The sequence below is a fragment of the Sorex araneus genome, chromosome 2 (genome assembly GCF_027595985.1).
Source record: "Sorex araneus isolate mSorAra2 chromosome 2, mSorAra2.pri, whole genome shotgun sequence".
Classification (NCBI taxonomy): domain Eukaryota; kingdom Metazoa; phylum Chordata; class Mammalia; order Eulipotyphla; family Soricidae; genus Sorex; species Sorex araneus.
In genome coordinates this window covers 273,933,852-273,951,984 of record NC_073303.1, presented here as the reverse complement: position 1 = coordinate 273,951,984, position 18,133 = coordinate 273,933,852, and the positions used below count along the sequence as shown (strand labels likewise).

Here is an 18,133-nt window from a genome sequence, read left to right as displayed (position 1 = left end):
AAACAGAATTACTCAACAAATTTTAAGGTCACTATCGCTGTCATCCTGTTGCTCATCGATTTGCTCAAGCGGGCACCAGTAATGTCTCCATTGTAAGACTTGTAGTTACTGTTTTTGGCATATTGAATACACCACGGGGAGCTTGCCAGGCTCTGCCATGTGGGCGGGATACTCTCTGTAGCTTGCCGGGCTCTCTGAGGGGGACGGAGGAATCGAACCCAGATTGGCCACGTGCAAGGCGAACGCCCTGCCCGCTGTGCTATCACTCCAGCTCTCAATCAACAAATTAAGCTGGTAAAATAAAAGATAACTCAGGGGGCTGGAGCAATAGCACAGCGGGTAGGGCGTTTGCCTTGCACGCGACCGACCCAGGTTCGATTCCCAGCATCCCATATGGTCCCCCAGCACCGCCAGGAGTAATTCCTGAGTGCAGAGCCAGGAGTAACCCCTGAGCATCACTGGGTGTGACCCAAAAAGCTAAAAAAAAAAAAACAAACAAAACAAAACTCAAAAGTTAATAAAACCACATGTGGTATTTCCCATTAAAACAATAATATTTTTCTTTTCTTCTTTTGAGGGGCAGGGGAGCTCTGAGTGTTGGGGCACCCCCAGCAGTGCTCGGGGCTTGCTCCTGGCCCTGGGCTCAGGGGCCACTCCTGGCAGGCTGGGGACCAGGGGAGTGCCAGGGCCCGAGCCCAGGTCGGCCACGGCAAGGCGAGTGCCTTCACCACTGTGCTCTGGCTGTAGCCCCACTGCTCTTCCGGGAATGAGACCAACACTGTGAAACCCTGGCACAGAAACAGACACCAAGAACTTTACAAGTGTTCCGTGGAAATGTGTTGGAGATAGTGCCTAACCACGACGTGACATCAAAAGCCGAATGTATAAACTTCACCCAGAGACATATTTTTCAAATGATACCAGTGATGTCTTAGATTCACGGTGTAACAAAAAATACACAAACGAATACTCACTTTTCTCCGTTGTTCCAGGCAAACAAGGTCCCATCCCTACTAAAGGTGTAGACTTTGCAGTTCTTTCCAGATTCCCTGAAAAGGAAAAGTTTACATCCTAAGCATTATTTACTTTATAAAAAATTTTATTAGGGGGGCTGGAGCGATAGCACAGCGAGTAGGGCTTTTGCCTTGCACACGGCCGACCCGGGTTCGATTCCCAGCATCCCATATGGTCCCCTGAGCACCACCAGGGGTAATTCCTGAGTGCAGAGCCAGAACTAACCCCAGTGCATTGTCGGGTGTGACACCCCCCCCAAAATACAATTAAAACTCTAATCTTAATTTTATGAGTGTGTGTGTATGTGTGTGTTTCTCTCTGGCCCACGGCTAGCAGTGCTCAGGGGCTGCTCCAGCGTCAGTGCTCAGGACCTGCTCCCCAGACACACATCCCGCGTGGAAACCCTGCCTCTGTCTCCAGAAAGTAAGTCTTCCTTTATGACTCTGAAGCTACAGAAATTTTGGAAACTCATCCCACACTAATGAAGTCTACCAAAATACTGTATTAAAATGTCGTGCTAATGGCCATTGCAAAGTCGGTTAGAAATTGGCTCTATACCAGCAGCTGAATCTCCGGCTAGAGCTGTTTCAGGGGAACGGCTAGACTGTGCTGGGACCCCACACTGCAAGTGAGACGTGGAAGGTCTCTGCTGTCGGCCCTGAGCCTGGCAGGCTGGGGGGTTTTAACGTGCTTTGTGGGGAACAAAATAACGGTGGACAGACTATTCCCCAAGTGGCCAGCAAGTGGCCCGGGAAGGAAGAACAGGGGCTTCCCACCAGAGTTTTCTCTTCTTTCATTTGTTTTCCCTTTTCTTGCTTTCTTCTTTCTGGTTTGGGGGCCACGCCTGGCAGGGTTCAGGGCTCACTCCTGGCTCTGTGCTCAGGTTCGCTCTGGCTATGTTCAGGGGACCATAAGTGCTAGCGGGGGCAGAACCCAGGTGGGCCAGATGCAAGGCAAGTACCCCACCCGCCGCATTACGGTTCCCGTGTAGAGGCGGCGAGAAGAGTGGGGTGTCTTCATATGAAGTACACATGAATGTAGGATTGCAGACAAAAACAGGCCTTTGGCAGGTGGACAGGACGGGAACAGTCTCTCGGATGATGAAAGCTCTTAGTCCTTTTTCACCCAACTAGACACAGCTAATAGCTGTGGACACATCTCCTAGTGATAAATGGAATCCAAACAGGAAGTGCATATGCACACAGATGTCCATACACAGGGCCATTAGATCAGATTTCACGGTGAATGAACAGTCCAAGTGTTACATTAATCTGACACTAAAAACTGGCACGTTCCCCCTAAACTGAAGAGTAGCCTTGCATGAATTCCCCCGGAACACGGCGTTGATGCACCTGCAGTCACATACGAAACTTAAACTTAGTTTGTAGTTATCAGATTGTTTTTTAAAAACACAGGGCCAGAGAGCCAGGACAGGAGTGAAGGTGCCTGTCCTGCACGGAGGATCTCTCTGAGTGACCAGGAGTGACCCCAGAGCACAGGGCCAGGAGGAAGCTCTGAGCAGGGCCGGGTGTGGCTCGAACCCCCCCAAAGCAAACAAAAACAATGATGGAGGGGGGCAGAGAGAGAGACAAGGGCTAAGACACTAACTTCCTGTACACGGCTGACCCGATTCTCTCTCTGGCACTGCATACAGTACCCTGAGCACTGCAAAGGGGCTCAGGTCCCTGGGCACAGAGTCCAGAGTAAATCCAGAGCACCACCAGGTACAGCCAACACACTCTCCCCACCACATAAACAAAATTAAAAAATTGTCTGAATGATAGCACAGTGGTTAGGGTGTTTGCCTTGCATGTGGCAGACCTAGATCAATCTCCAGCATCCCATACAGTCCCCAAGCACGGCCAAGAGAAATTCCTGAGCACAGAGCCAGGAGTAACCCCTGAGCATTGTCATGTGTGGCTCAAAACCAAACATACAAAAACATTTAAAAATTAAAAAAAAAAAAAAAGGAAAAACAGCTATGATCAAGATCCTCCACCCTGTAACTGGTGAAACTCATTTATGAACCATGAGTCTTTATTTTACAACGACCCTTTTTAAATTCCACCCAACTTTTGTTCCATGATTCCAGACCACCGAGATCTACTTGTATCTTAATTTTTTTTTTTTTTTTGCTTTTTGGGTCACACCTGGCGATGCACAGGGGTGACTCCTGGCTTTGCACTCAGGAATTACTCCTGGCGGTGCTCAGGGGACCATATGGGATGCTGGGATTCGAACCTGGGTTGGCCGAGTGCAAGGCAAATGCCCTACCCACTATGCTATCGCTCCAGCCCCATATCTTAATTTTTTGTTCTTTCAAGCTTACAGGTTTAAGTGTTGCATGAATCAGAGAACACTGTTCTGATCCATGATCTTAAACCAATGGTAAGAATGGTGAACGGGGATCGGGGGTGCCTCGGTGGCAAAGGGAATACCCCACATGTGTCACACCTGGGTGAGATTCCCAGAACTGCAGACAAAATGAAAAAAAAAAAAAGAAAAGAAACAAAACCAAAACCCTGACTGCTGAATGACACCGACAAGGCTCAGGGGCCACCAGCAGGGGCCTGGGAAACCCCACATCGATTGGCTGAGTTCGTAGTTCTTACCCAACCACGTGGGACCGGCCAAAGACACTCTCGTTTCTATCTGCTTTGCTGACCCCCCACTGACAGCCTCATTCTGGTGTGTTCAGAAACTCTACGCACAAAGGAAGTGAGATAGACTGGAAACAATTTGTTCTTTGCAAGTTTATTCTGATGCTGACAATCACCCTTTTTATCTCAGTCGTAAATGATCCTTTTGGCAGCTCATTCTAGAATTATATTTAAGACTTGAAACAGGCTTACTACATTAGAGAACTTGGGATTCAATTCTTAAACCCAGCCTTGGGAAATGTCTGTTTTCTTTTGTTACTATCTTTGAAATGAAAAGTTTGTTGTGGGCTTTTTCTTCTTCTTCTTCTTTTGGCTTTTCTGGATCACACCTGGTGAGGCTCAAGGGTCACTCCTGGCGCTGCCTGGGGGACCATACGAGATGCCGGGGACCGAGCCCGGGTCGGCCACGTGCATGGCAAACACCCTACCTGATGTACTACCACTCCGGTCCCTGAAATGAAAACTTTTCAAAATATACAAAAGTAGACGTATGAGGATGTGCACCAGCCCTTTCAGCTGTCCCCCTGCTGCTTCCCTCACGCCCAGCTGTGCTCAGGGGTCACTCCTGGGCGCCTGGGCCCCGGATACTGTGCCGGGGACTGAACTGCATGCTACACAGATGCCTCAATCTCTCCACTTTCTCCAGTCCCCACAATACTGGGGGTTTTTTCTTCTCTTTTTTTCTTTTTCTTTTTTTTTTTTTAATTTTGGGCTCCACCCAACAGTGCTCAGGCTCACTCCTGGGGTGCTGGGGATGGAACCCAAGCTGGCTGTGAGCAAGGCAAGCACCCTAGCTGCTGCATGACTGCTCTGGCCCTGATATTTGGGGGTCTTTATGACTCCCCAGGTCTCCTAACATGCAGTCAAACCCGGGGTCCATTCACCAAACTGTGCCAGGATCACGTTGTCTGGAACCCTTCTAGAGGGCAAATACCATGCAGTTCCTCTGGTGACGCAGCAGGAGGCAACCAGGGCCGTGCAGGGTGGGCCCGTGTGTCCTCAGAGCCCCTGCGCCCTCCTGGAACAGCTGTCAGCCCTGGGGTGGGAGGGGCGTGGGGGCTCCGACGACAGGCGCGCGGGCCGCCAAGGGGCACTGAGGCCCCCCCCACAGAACCAGGCACGGCCCCGAGGCGCAGAGGACGCGGCTCTCTGGAGACTCTCCACGCGTGGCAGGGGCCCAGGGATCCGGCTCAGCCTGTGGGCCAGGGTGGGGCCCGCCCCAAGTTTCACTTCCTCGCCTCCAGTCCGACCGGCTCGGGAAAGCGCCTCCCCAGGGCAGTGCTCTTTACTCACAGACGTGCTCCAGCGAGCCGTCGAGGGCCCAGTGGAGAGCCAGGCCCAGGCTCAGGGGCGCCCGCGGCTGCTCGGGGCCCACCTCCCGCGGGAGGGCTCTCGGGACCCCAGCTCGTGACATGCTGCTCCGCTGGTTCTGGTGACGGCGGCCTGCCTGTCACACTACCCGTCAACCATTCATCTGACCGGCCCGGAAGCCACCCACATGGTCGCCCAGTGCCGGGCTGGTTCCCCGAGGCCTCAGACATGTGGCCCAGGCCCCCCCACCCCGCCCAGCCAGCTTCAGCAGTCTGACACTCGCCCACCCCGCCCCCCCCCCCCCCCCGAGATACCCACTTAGGAACTTTGGCGTTACCCTTCCCTGTCTCCCTCCTTTCTCTTTTTTGGTTTGTGGGTCACCAGCGAAGCTCAGGGCTTACTCCTGGCTCTGTGCTCAGGAATCACTCCTGGCGGTGCTCAGGGCACCACGTGGGATGCCGGGGATTGAACCCAGGTTGGCCACTGTACTCCCCGCTGTGCTATCTCTCTGGCCCGTTTCCTTGTTCCTTTGGGGGGAAATTTAATGTAAATCTACTACCTAGCTCTATGCGTATTTACATACCATCAACACGCTTGGGTTTTTCCCTTCAGATTGACTCTTCCTTTCTTGTGGTGCTGAGGCCAAACTAAGGTCTCACACCCGTCAACTCATGGTGACCTGTTCCCCCGTCTCTTCCTACCGTGTCCCTTTTCGGGGAGAGTTCCCAGAGATTACAGGCGGCGGTGTGGCTATCGCACCCGCAAGCTTTTCCTTGTTCCCGGTCAGATGCTCCCGAGGGGGGTTCTGAATCCCACCACGCCCCAGTCCACACGCTCAGATTACTAGCGTCTCCCCACTCTCCTCCCACGGGCTGGAGCTATTGTTTTCCGATCTGAAGATCAGCTTTCGGGATGAGAGTAAGATTTCTTTCTGCATTATATAATGTTCCCCCCTAATGTGCAGCTGTTTCTTCTTCTTGGTTGCTCGGATAATAGGAACAAGAACGCGGGACCCCTGAGGGCGCGATCAACTGTACCTTGGGAACACGGTGCTCTCGGTGAAGAGTGGGGGTCCGTTCACCATGTACAATCCTTCGGAGCCGCGGACTGGGGAGACAAAATCAGACACCCGCCGTCACTCCCGGGAACCAGAACGCCTTCGCTCGCTCCCAACAGAGAGGAGGTCGCGGGCCACGGCACAGGCTGTGCGGCACTGGCGGGAAAGGGGTGGGTGCTTCCCGTCCTTCGAGGCTCGGCACGCCGCAACCAGTGTGTGTGCCCCCAAGTTCTCACGCCCAAACTCAGACCTGGTGTATTTGGAAAAGTGCTGGTGTGAGAGTGGTGTCCGGGTTTAAAATGCAGAGTGTGGGGTGGGGTGGGCAGTGGGGACCCCAGCGCAGGCAAAGCCCTTGATTCTCAGGGGGATTGGCAGTGCCCAGGCCAGAACTGGGGTCGGGCACCCGTGCGCCCCTTCCTCTGTGCCACTCCCCGGCCTCTGCAGTTTAACTCTTTTTTTCTTTTTTCTTTTTTTTTTTTTTGCTTTTTGGGTCACTCCTGGCTCTGCACTCAGGAATTTCCCCTGGCGGTGCTCAGGGGACCATATGCTGGGAATAGAACCTGGGTCGGCCGCATACAAGGCAAACGCCCTACCCGCTGTGCTATTGCTCCAGCCCCTGCAGTTTAACTCTTTAGCAGTGATCTGCATACATGACATCAGTCACCTGCCGAGGCATCATGTAGAGCACAAGATGATCACATGACCCAGAAAAGCACGGGTCACTCTTTGCCACGCCAAGAACTGCTTAGGGGGGCATCAGAAATGAACTGCCCACTCTGAGGGGTGGTGCGCGAGCAGGTTCCATGTCCCCCTACACTGCACGGGATGAGGATGGCCTCTCGAGGCCCCTCCCACACTGACCAGCTGCTCTCGGACCTGACGTCCCCCACAGGCCGCCCGAGTGGAGGCTGGACGTGGCAGCAGGACAGGAAGAAGACGTGCTGGATGATGAAACCGCCGGGCCCGAGCTACGTGGCGGGGCGGGAAAGAAAGGGGGACGGCAAAAGCCCAGCCCACGGCAGCTCCTGGTGTTCCCAGGACATGGGAAGCCAGTGACCTCGGGCCTCTCTGTTCACTGATTTTTGTTTGATCACGGCTGCCGTGCCTCCTCGGCGGGGGAGGGGGGGAGCCAGACCGTCTGCCCATTACTAAGCGGCAGCTGGCCCCTGGGAGCCCCGAAACGCTCCAGCGGCCTCTGACCACAGTGGCGGCCACTCGCCCTTCTGGGAAACCAGCACAGCCCTCCCTGGCTCACGTTTCGGCTCCACACCCACACCCCAAAAGAAGACTGCTGCGGGACCCCAAGGAGCCGCCCAAGCGTAATGTTGGGGCCAGCCCCCGCCCCCACTTCAGGGTGAAAGAAATCCCTCGCGCGATGGCCTTGAAACTGGGGCCTCGGGACAGGATCAGTGCCCTTATGTCAGGGGCCCAGGGAACTCACAGCGGTGAGGACCGCAGCTCCGCAGTCTCCAAGCCACGTGGGGGCCCCTGCTAAGGAGCAAAGACCGAGGGAGACGGCCACCTCGCCCACCTGCACACTTCCATGGTCCCCAAGTCACCCCCCCGCCAGTCTCCCAGGAAAGGCAGGACTTTGGGAGTGCGCTCACTGACACTCTCCCATTCCCGGGCGCAGACCCTTCCTGGGGAAGCAGAGTCCCAACGTCACTGACCACTTTCCAAGCTCATGTTCACATTTCGTGATTGCAAAGGAGATGGTGATGCACAGGGATGCTGGGAATCGAACCCGGGCCGGCCGCATGCAAGGCAAACGCCCTACCCTCTGTGCTATTGCTCCAGCCCCCTATGGGGACAGTCTTGAAATGACAGCTAGCAGGATAATGTTGGTTATCCAAGACTCCCGAGTCTGTGGCTGCAGAACCCCAGAGCCTGGCACAGGGGCTGGAGTCCAGCAGAACGGAACAGGGGCCACCAGGGGTGTAGCGTGGCCCGGGGTGAGGTTCTGGGTTTGACTCCGGCACCAAAACCAAACAAAAACCAAACCCCAGAGCTGCACAAGACATGAGGTGCTGACGAGGCCAAGCCACACTCCGATGGCGATTACGCGAACCCCAGCGATGTCTCAGTACTGTACCCACCCCCACTGGCGAGATGCAAATAAGGACTGACACTTAGTCACCCACAGCGCCGGGGCAATTTCTGGGTCTTGGCTAAGTCTGTGGTTCCAGAAGATACTATCATCACGGGGAGGGCGGGCAGAAACTCGCAACTGTGTCCGCTACTTCCAAGTCTCAAATTATACGAAAAGGGAGGCTCTCTGTTTGTTTGTTTACTTTCAGTAATGTTGCATTACTTTAGTAACATAAGCCTCGGCTGGCGCTTTCAGTAATGTTCTTGAAATAATGTAGCATTACTTCTGCAATGGTTTTTTGTAAGGTTCTGTTCACCACACGGCAAAAAAGGAAGCCACTGGAAGGGTTTCAACAGTGTCCCCAATCAGATTTGCTTGGAGCAGTAATGAAATGTTAAAATTAAAATCGAAAACTGGATGGGCTGGAGCGATAGCACGGCGAGCAGGGCGTTTGCCTTGCACGCAGCCAACCTGAGTTTAATTCCCAGCATCCCATAGGGTCCCCTGAGCACCGCCAGGAGTAATTCCTGAGTGCAGAGCCAGGAGTAACCCCTGTGCATCGTCGGGTGTGACCCCAAAAAGAAAATAAAAATTGAAAAATGGAACAGACTGCGATTTTTGTGGGTAGGAAATACGTGCTACGAAACAGAGGCTCCTATGGGAACACTCTCTAGGCCCCTTCTGCCCTTTCTATGGGCATCCACTCAGTCCAGGTCAGAAGAATCAGAGTCAGGAGTGGTGCTCACATGCCACTCACGATGCCCAACAGTGACCACAGCTCCTTTGGTGCAGCCCGACGCCCACGGGACAGTCACCTTCTGGAGTCAGTCCGGGGACTGGCAGGTCGAGTGCCTCCCACACAGTGCTCAGGAGGCTGGGGTCACTCCTGGGGTACTCAGCTCAGCCGTGGGGGCCACCGGGGCTTTACTCAGCAATTCCAGGAAGGGGGCAGAGGGACAGGAAGTGCCAAGCCTCACGCCTACGAGGCCAGCGCTGGGGCCTGAGTCACTTCCCCTGCCCCGGGGGAAACGAGTGCTTTCGGGCCACACCTGAAGGATCTTGGGACTCGGTCCTGGCTCTGGGTTCAGGCATCACTCCTGGCAGTGCTCAGGAGACCGCATGGAATGATGGGGATTGAACCCGGGTTGGCCGTATGCAAGGCTCCAGTGCAACCTTTCACACAATCGAACAATCAGATGTAGAAAGTTTAATAAGAGAAAATAAAATGAAGCCCATAACCAAATTTAAACTGTATTACACATTAAAAGGAGCAAAAACAGGGGCTGGAGGATAGTACAGAGGATAAGGCGTTTGTCTTGCACGTGGCCGAGCCGGGTTCGATTTCCAGCATCCCATATGGTCCCCTGAGCACTGCTGGGAGTAATTCCTGAGTGCAGAGCCAGGAGTAATCCCTGTGCATTGCTGGGTGTGACCCAAAAAAGCAAAAAGGGAAAAAAAAAAAAAAAGGAGCAAAATCAGAGGCCAGAGAGAGTGCAGGCCAGCAACCCCTGTCTGAATTCCAGCACTGCACCAGGCGCGCCCGCTCAGCAGAGTCGAGAGTGAGCCCTGAGCACAGTTGGGTGAGCCAGTCCGCCTCCCCAGATAACAAGGGACCACTGGCAAAAAGCATGTTCTTTTCTCTGTGGCTACGGGTCCAATGTAAACTGGTTACATGTAAATCAGGAGGCCCAAGCACACCAGTCTGGAATGAATTTATTCGAGAAGAAGAGCAAGAGACTAATGACAAGGAAAAACGGATTTTGGAGTCAGCAAGCACCGAGATTTAGCAGCACTGAACCTTCTGAGGATCAAGTCAGGAGCTTCTTTATTTTTAATTCCTTTCCCTCCAGTTTTGGATTTTTGCTCGTTTGGTTTCTTGGTCATTTCAACTAAGAGCCTTGACTACTAAAAATGTACTGGATAAATCTATAAATTATCCATAACCTACAATCCCATGAGCCTAAATTCAGAAAAAGTAGTTTAGAAGAGAATCTCTAATTGCCTGAAATACCTAGGCCAGGAATGCCCACTGCCTGGGGGGAGGACAGATTCCCAAGTGAGGTGGTGTGGGCCCTCCCAACAGTAGGTCCCTGCAGGGGCACAAGGATGTGGCGCTGTAGGGCTCCAGCCTGCCCGGCTCGGGGCACCCTGCAGTGCAAGAGCTCAAACCATGAGACCTAACTGCAGTATTGTCCCCTGGCCTCTACTGATTGGGTTTTGGCCTTTGGGTTGGTGGTGCCAGGAACCGAACCCAGGTCTCCCGCAGACAAAGCAAACTCCATCATCTCCTGGGCGCGATGGAGAAGCGTGAGCACTGAATTCCCTTGGGAGAAAAGTGGACCATGGAGTTGAGTGACTCAATGCAATCCTGTCTCTGCTGATTTGTAAAGTGCGTCTCCCCATCCCATCTCCCGGGCTCCCCTTGAATATGAGACAGGGATAAGCTGAACAGGTAACTGGGTGGAGAGACCCAGTCATCCCTGTGATACTCAGCCCCCGGGGCCAGAGGGTTCGAGGACCAAGGACATAGGCCGGGTGGTTCTAGGAGGCCTCCCGGTTCTATCTGGCGGTGCTGGCTCAGAGGGCGAATCTGGGGACCCAGGCAGAGTGGCACACAGTCACAGCATGCACCTGAAGCCTGTGCCAGCTTCCAATCCCTAACTGAATCAGGTCTTTCATTTGTTTCATTTTCTTGGTTTTGGGATCACACCCAGCAGTGCTCAGGAATCACTCCTGGTGAGGCTCAGGCGACCCTGGTCGGTGCTGGGGGCTGTTTCTGCAGTGCTGGGTCAGAGCTAGGGTCTCGCCGGCGAAGCGGGCACTCTAACCACTGAACCACATGTCCAGAAAGGATCATTAACAGGGGGAAAAAGTGCAAAAAGGCCCAAACCGCAGGAGCTTCCCAACTTCCAGAGGCTTCTTCTTCCTTCCAGGTGAGGGGGTCGCTGTCACTCTGACCTCCCTGGACCAAGGAGAGTCTCAGGCGTCCTCCTCCTCCTCCTCCTCCAGGCCAGCGTCTCGGCCAAGCCTCAGCCTGGAGCCGAACCTTCTCCAAAGCCCCTCGAGTCCGCCCGGGCTTGGACACTCCCGAAGGTGCCCGCGGGTGGTCGGTGGCGAGCGGGTGGGCGACGGCGAACCCTGAACCGTAGCAACGTGGTGCCCGCTACACGGCTACTCCCCCCCGCCCCCGATCGCACTCGGAGCCCCCCTAAACCGCGCGACCCTGCAACCCCGGGGCAGGGGATCGGCGACCCCCGAAACGCCGCGGGCTGGGGCTCGAGCGGGCCGGGCCGGCCCCCGCATGCCCCGGCTCCCCTCGCCTCTCCCCGGCCTCCAGCCCCGACACCGGCGGCCGCAGGGAGGCCGGACGGGCGGGGGCGGGGGCGGGCGCCCGGAGGCGGAGGCCGCACTTCCGAGTGCCACGCCGCACCCCGCGCCCCCCGGGGCCGCCCCTCCTCCCGCCGGCCCGGGCAAGAGGCGGCCCGGCCCCCTTGGCCCCGCCGACGGGCCCCCCCGGGCGAGCACGGGCACGAGAGACGGCCCCGGAGGAGCCCCCGCCGCCGGCCTCGCCGCGAACCCACCTGTCAAGAGCGGCGTGGACGGCGCCATCTTGTCCCGGAAAGAGAACCCCCTGACGGCCGGGTCAGAGTTCACGCGGGCCGAACCCGGCCCCTACACGTCTCCCTGCGGCGTGGAGCCGGCGCGCGGCCGCTTCCGGGGTCACGCGGCTCGGGGCACGCTCACTTCCGCCGCCGGCCGCCCCCTCGCCCGGCCGCGGAGCCCGAGCGCGCACGCGCCGCGCCGGGGGTTGGGGGGGCTCGGCGGGGCGGCAGGCGGGCGGGGCGGGGCGCGGCGGGCGGAGTCGGCCCCGTGCTGACGTTGGCAGCCGGAGCCCGAGCAGTCGCCGCCGCTTCCTGCCCGCGCGCTGCACGCTCCCGCCGGCCCGCCGGCCCTTCTGCGTCCTCGTCGGCCCCGCTGCGCGGGCACCCGGAGCGGCCGCGAGCCAGTGCACGGGGTGGCCGGCCGCGCTCGGGGGGCGCCGCGAAGATGGTCGCCAAGCAGCGGATCCGGATGGCCAACGAGAAGCACAGCAAGAACATCACCCAGCGCGGCAACGTCGCCAAGACCTCGGTAGGACGGGCGGCGACCCCGGGGACGGGGCGGGGTGGGGGGGGAACCCCGCGATCGAGCCTCCCCGGGGTGCAGCCCGGCCGGGCACCCCCCGGGGCTGTGAGCTGGGGGGCGCGGGGCTTTGCATCTGCAAGGACGCCCTTTCCGCCCGCCCCGCAGAGAAACGCGCCCGAAGAGAAGGCGTCGGTAGGACCCTGGTTACTGGCCCTCTTCATCTTCGTGGTCTGCGGCTCCGGTGAGTGTTGGGGGCGCGGGGGGACCCCCTCGGACAGAGGGGCAGGGTGTGGGACGGCGGGTTTGGGATGACGTGGTGCCCTCGCACCCCCCCCCCCCCCGCCCCGGCCCACCTGCCGGGAGCGCCCCAGATGGGCACTTCTTGGGCGGCCAGATCCCGTGTCCCACTTCGGCACCGAAGGTTGGTGCTCCAGAAACTTCTCCCGGGTGGACGTGTGCTCGCAGGAGCTCGGGAAAGGAGGTCAGGGCCCAGGGAGTGGTCGGCTGGGACGAAAGCTAGCCCCGAACCCAAGCCCTCCGCGCTGCCCGCGCACAGGCGTTGCTGCAGTCCAGGAGGGGACAGGGACAGGCACTCCCGGGCGGGCGTTGGGACCTGCTCTGTGTCGCTGTCAGAGCCGGCTTGGCCCTGCCGCTCACTGATTGCACGCGGGGAGGGACCAGAGGGGAAGGTGCGAAACCCAGGTCCCAGGTGAGTAAATGTTTGACGTATGGTCCGTGGCCCCGGCCGAGGGCCGCGAGTGCCTTTCCTCTGTTATCTTCGTCCCCGAGCTGTTCGTGTTGGCGGGGCCCCTTCTGCTCCCCGCTTTCTGATCGTGGGATTTCTGTTAGCCGGTTCGCGGTGCCTCCCTCCTGAGCGTCCCAATTGGAAGCTTCCCTGATAAACAGCCCAGAGCCAAGTCATTTATATAACCTAAAGACGATTGAATTTCAGCCGGGTGAGAAGGAGGAAGCACGCAGGTTTCACAGGCCGGCCCTCCCAAGGACTCGTAGGGATAAAGCGAAATAGGTCCCAGCTAGAAAAACTGGTCCTTTAAAATGACTGCCAGTAGGGGCTACAGAGACAGGATGGGGGGCAAGGTGCTCGCTGGCCGCCTGTAGCAGACTCGGGACTTAATCCCCTGCACCGCCTAGGATCCTGCCTCCATCACCCCAAGTGTGGTTGAGAAAAATTGCTCTGCATGCTTGCTTGAACATTCAGAAAATTCAGGGCAACTGAGATTTAAGAGAAAAGAACTTAGGGACCAAAGAGATACAGCCCAGTAGAGACAGAAGTCCAGTTTGCTCCAGGGCACAGCCTGGGGCCCTTGTGTTTCCGCCACCAGCACGGAGTAGCCTCTCAGCAGCAGAGAGTGGCAGGGAGAAAAAAAAGACACAATTTGGGGCTGGTGCAATAGTACAGCAGGTAGGGTGTTTGCCTTGCACGCGGCCCGATCTGGGTTCAATTCCCAGCATCCCATATGGTCCCCCGAGCACCGCCAGGAGTGATTCCTGAGTGCATGAGCCAGGAGTAACCCCTGTGCATCGCCAGGTGTGAACCCCCCCAAAACAGACAAAATTTATGGGTATTCCATTGTTGTATTAGTTTAGACCTGTCTTCGCTTATTCCCGCGAAGCTACACGCATTTGTAAGTGACGGGTGCGGTATTCTTGGTCTTCAGATATCTTAGTATGTATCGTGTCGAGGCCTGTGTTACGCCCAGCAAGCTTTAATGTGTCCTTTTTTCTCTTTCCAGCCATTTTCCAGATTATTCAAAGTATCAGGATGGGCATGTGAAGTGACTGACCTTGAGATGTTTCCACTCTCCTGTGAATTTTAACTTGAACTCATTCCTGATGTTTGATCCCCGGTTCAAAACAATTCAGTAAAGCATCCTGCCTCAGAATGACTTTTCCGATCATCCTTCCTGTGTCATTCCAAGGTTTCTTCTCCAGTCATTCCAAGTTTTCTAGTCCGTACCGCAGTGCCTTGCAAAAGCACCACATGAATAAAGCAATAAAATGTGTTAAGTTACAGTAGTGGACCCTACTTATTCAGTCAGTAAAGAGTTAACATTTTTTAGATGTGGTTATTTTAAAAAAAAGAGAGAGAGAGAGAAAAGTATCCAGCCTGGAGAACTAAATTAAAGCTGCATGTATAGACAGGGTCTGGAATTTGCTAACTAAACGCGTGAGTGGAGTTAGTGTGGTTTCAGGTTTGAATCCTCGCAGAGCCTCGGGTCGAGGCGATGTATTCCTGCTATCTCTTGAATTGCAAGCACAGTCTTCCGTAGGGTCATGTAACTTAACGGTCCAGTAATAAGGTGCTTTGAGGCGGGACCGCTCTGCTGGCCGCCTAGTTTTGCCCACAATCTTGAGCACCTGAAACATGTTTAAAAAAAAAAAAATCTCGCTTCTAAATGCCTAATCGAAGGGGAGATGCTTCTAGCCACACTCTGTATTCTAACAATGTCATTTCTGTTACGCTACCGTGGATTTTGCATGAATGAACATACTAACCCAAGATGCCGTGAGAAAACTTCGGTTGAACGTGTTTTTTTGCAACTCGGTCGCTTCGGGTCTCCCTGAAGTCTGCCACGGTGCGGTGAAGGCAGCGGTGGGCTGTGACGTCATCGGTTTCAGCAGAACAGCTCTCGATCCCAGGGCTGGAGACTGCCCGGCCTCGCCAGGAGGTAGAATTGAGTCCAGTGTGTCACGTGACATCTTAGCATGCTATTAGCACTTTTGACTACCCAAAAAAGGCACATCAACTTTTAAAAAAAAAAAAAGTAACGCTTCTTTTGGAAATGCTGTCCCTAGATGTATGGTCGAAATGCTCTAAGGGTACTAAATTGATCAGACTCATCAGGAGTTCAGTGGATTCGCTGAGAAGGATCAGTCTTAGACAGTCTTCCCTCCATTGTGTGATTCTATAGGTTGATCAAACATAATTTACTCCTGGTGAGGGTGAGGGAGTGACAAGGCAGGCGCAGTTTCCTGGTACTGTTACAAATGACAAGTGTTGGCTATCTAGATCCTTTGCCATGACTTGAACGAAGTTCTCAGAGGGGTGTCTGGATTCATGAGCTGCTCAGAAAGCTGCTGCTTTGCTTCGATGATTGCCTCAGGATATCTCTTTTAAAATAAGCTGTTGTAAGAGGATCAGAAGGGAAACGGGCTACCTAGTTCATACACAGTGCAGACCTCTGAGAGTTTCCAGTGCTCCCTGGCACGGGGGTGAGGGAGAGAAGTAAGGACTTGCTGGAACCTGATCGCTTTGGAGTCAGAGGGGTCAGCTGTCCTAGGGCCAGTAGGCTTTTATCCGCATTGCTACCTGCCTATCCCACCAGGGAACTCAACCCGCGTTTCCCTCCTTCAAACAAATGTGTTGCTGAACTGAATCTATTTTATTTTGATTTTTAAAATGAAAGTTAACTGTCTGAAATTCATAGCAGGTGCCTTATTCTTTGCTTTTGAGTCGAATCATTCCATATCAGTTTTCCTTGGTTTACTATAGATAATTAGCTTTAAAAAAAATGTATGATGTCTTTATTAACTTGAATGTTAAAGTTGCATTCCCTTTGTAATTCATGTGTAATTTACCAATTGAATGCATTTTATATTAAGAATGGACTCTGGATTATGCATGTTTGGGTCAATGAAAGCTGTGTCTGATTTATCCTTTAAAAATAAAGTTCCCTGAATATTTGCTATATTCCCTGAATATATTCCTTCTTAAATGACTTTAGGGGGCTGGAGCAATAGTAAAGGGGTTAAGGCACTTGCCTTGAATTTGGCCCACTCTGGTTTGATCTGGCATCACATCTGAGCACTGCCAGGAGTGACTCGGCACAGAGCCAGGAGTAACCCCTGAGTACCACTAGGTGTGACCCTAACCTCCATCTTCAAATACTTTAAGGCTGATTGGGGCTGGAGCCATAGCACAGCGGGGAGGGCATTTGCCTTGCACGTGGCTGACCCGGGTTCGATTCCCAGCATCCCATACGGTCCCTCGAGCACCACCAGGAGTAATTCCTGAGTGCATGAACCAGGAATAACCCCTGTGCCTCACCGGGTGTGACCCAAAAAGCAAAAAAATTTAGGGCTGACGAGTAGACTCGAGACTAGTTCACACGCTTTCCATGCAAGAGGCCTGGGCCCGGTCCCTGTTGAATGGTTCCCCAAGCAACCAGCAGGACGGAGCTCCCAGCCAGGAGTAGCCCCAAAACCAAGCCATAAAAGAGAAATTATTCTAAGGAGAATTTGTCTTAAGTGTACTGTAGTTAACAAGTGATTTTAAGAAATGTTTGCCACCTCGAGATCAATTGAAGTACTTGAGTTAAATATAGGTGAGAGGCACAGATTTCAGGTTTGGAACTGGCAAACAGTGATAAAAACACAAGAAAAGAACAATGGGTAAAATCCGTCCTCAATATTGTGTTCATCTCCTTGACTCCCCGGGTCTGACTCCAGAAAATTCTTTGGCTCTGCCTTGGCTGCACTTGCTGTGATTTCGCGTTGAACGGCGCGGGAGAGATGAGTCTCGGGTCGTCTGTGATTCAGCTCTGCCCTTCCCAGGACTGTCGGGATGCTTCATTGTCTTTGCTGGGTTGTGTGTGTTGCACAAGGTATTGATTAGGTTTCCAAAATGAGGGCCCTCCTCGAGGCTGGGCTCTAACGGGCTTTGAGCTTACAGAAATGTTACTGGCTTTCCTCGGCTGAGGCTAGAGCAGTCCTATGGGTACAGTCTCACCACGCACTGCTGTGCTGCTCTTGGGTCCGGGAGGAGGCTCGCCAGTGCCCTACCGTACTTGAGCGGCTGTACCATTGCGGACATCCTCAAGATTCCCGTTGGACGATCGTTCTGGTTTGATTTGCCCGTGTGGACTACTCTTCAGCTCATTTTTTTTTTTTTGGACTTCCTCTTCCACATGCAAATCATAGCTTACGGTGAGAGACAGCAGTTGGTCTGAACAGCAGATTCTGTGTCACTCAGAACTCTTCCTCCCCAAGTCCCACCCAGACTGCTTCGGCTGCTTTTTTTGTTGGTGTCACCGGGGGCTTGGGGGAGGAAGGAGATGGCCCAATTTGGAAAGAGCGCTAATGAGAACACTTCCGGGAAAGGCCAGAATGGAAGCTCAGAGGGAAACAGCTGGGTTGGTCATCCAGAGTAAACTCATCCAAAGCATATTCACAAAGGCAAGAGGGGTGGGGGGCGCTTGCCTGGCCTGGGGTCGACCCTGCCTCAGCCCTGCCCAGCACCTGACTCCCCCTGCACAGACCCCTGATGTGACAGAGCACTGCATCCAGGGCACCTGCTTGGGGGATTTCATCGACCTTCAATTTGAAAAAATAAAGAGTCTTGAACACGTGTCTGCTCTCTGGATTCCCTGCCTAGCCCCCTGTGGAGTGGCCGACAAGACAATATTTTAAAAGAAAGTGAAAGCAAGTAAATGGCACCTTTGCTCACAGCCACTCCGAGTAGGGCAGGAACTCACCACGCTTTTTCTGGCCATTCTATAGAAATCATAAGATAATTGTAGAACACCCACACCAAATGTTTCTATTTTCATTAGCACTTGGCTTCCGTTTTAAGGGCAGTTCTTACATTTATTTATTTCTCTTTTCAAGGAAGAAAGAAAACAACTTCCTGTTTTGGATGTGATTTCTTTTTCAGAGGAATTGAAATGACAAATTTACTTTCGGTGTTTCCGGCAGAGCCCAGGAATACAGAGATGGACTCAGTGAAGCCGTCGGCCCTAACAGGCACGGATACATCTTCAAAGTATTTTGCTCTAATTGTATTGTCCATCTGTAATGTTGAAAAGTTTGGGTTTGGGGACAGCGGTGCTCAGGGATCAATCCTGGAGGTGCTGGGAG

At 54.2% G+C, this 18,133-nt stretch overlaps 2 protein-coding genes across 3 annotated transcripts in view; one reads left to right on the top strand and one right to left on the bottom strand.

Moving 5' to 3' along the window:
• The window catches only part of EIF2A (eukaryotic translation initiation factor 2A), a 32,776-nt gene extending 20,993 nt beyond the window's left edge, over positions 1 to 11,783 (bottom strand). Inside the window, exons 1-3 of one of the 2 annotated variants that reach the window (XM_055126812.1) lie at positions 11,713 to 11,783; positions 6,023 to 6,092; positions 975 to 1,049 (exon numbers count right to left, since the gene is read on the bottom strand). In XM_055126812.1, the coding sequence (XP_054982787.1) occupies positions 975 to 1,049; positions 6,023 to 6,092; positions 11,713 to 11,740 (173 nt within the window). In that variant the 5' untranslated portion in view covers positions 11,741 to 11,783. Of the gene's footprint in view, positions 1 to 974; positions 1,050 to 6,022; positions 6,093 to 11,021; positions 11,238 to 11,712 lie in introns of those variants that run through there. The other variant, XM_055126813.1, reaches the window with a different exon arrangement.
• A 151-nt stretch (positions 11,784 to 11,934) lies between these two features.
• On the top strand, positions 11,935 to 15,968 carry SERP1 (stress associated endoplasmic reticulum protein 1). The gene is made up of 3 exons (XM_012931569.2): positions 11,935 to 12,262; positions 12,422 to 12,497; positions 14,011 to 15,968. Exons 1-3 carry the CDS (start codon positions 12,179 to 12,181, stop codon positions 14,049 to 14,051), a joined length of 201 nt encoding a protein of 66 aa, XP_012787023.2. The 5' UTR covers positions 11,935 to 12,178; the 3' UTR covers positions 14,052 to 15,968.
• Positions 15,969 to 18,133: the final 2,165 nt, after the last annotated feature.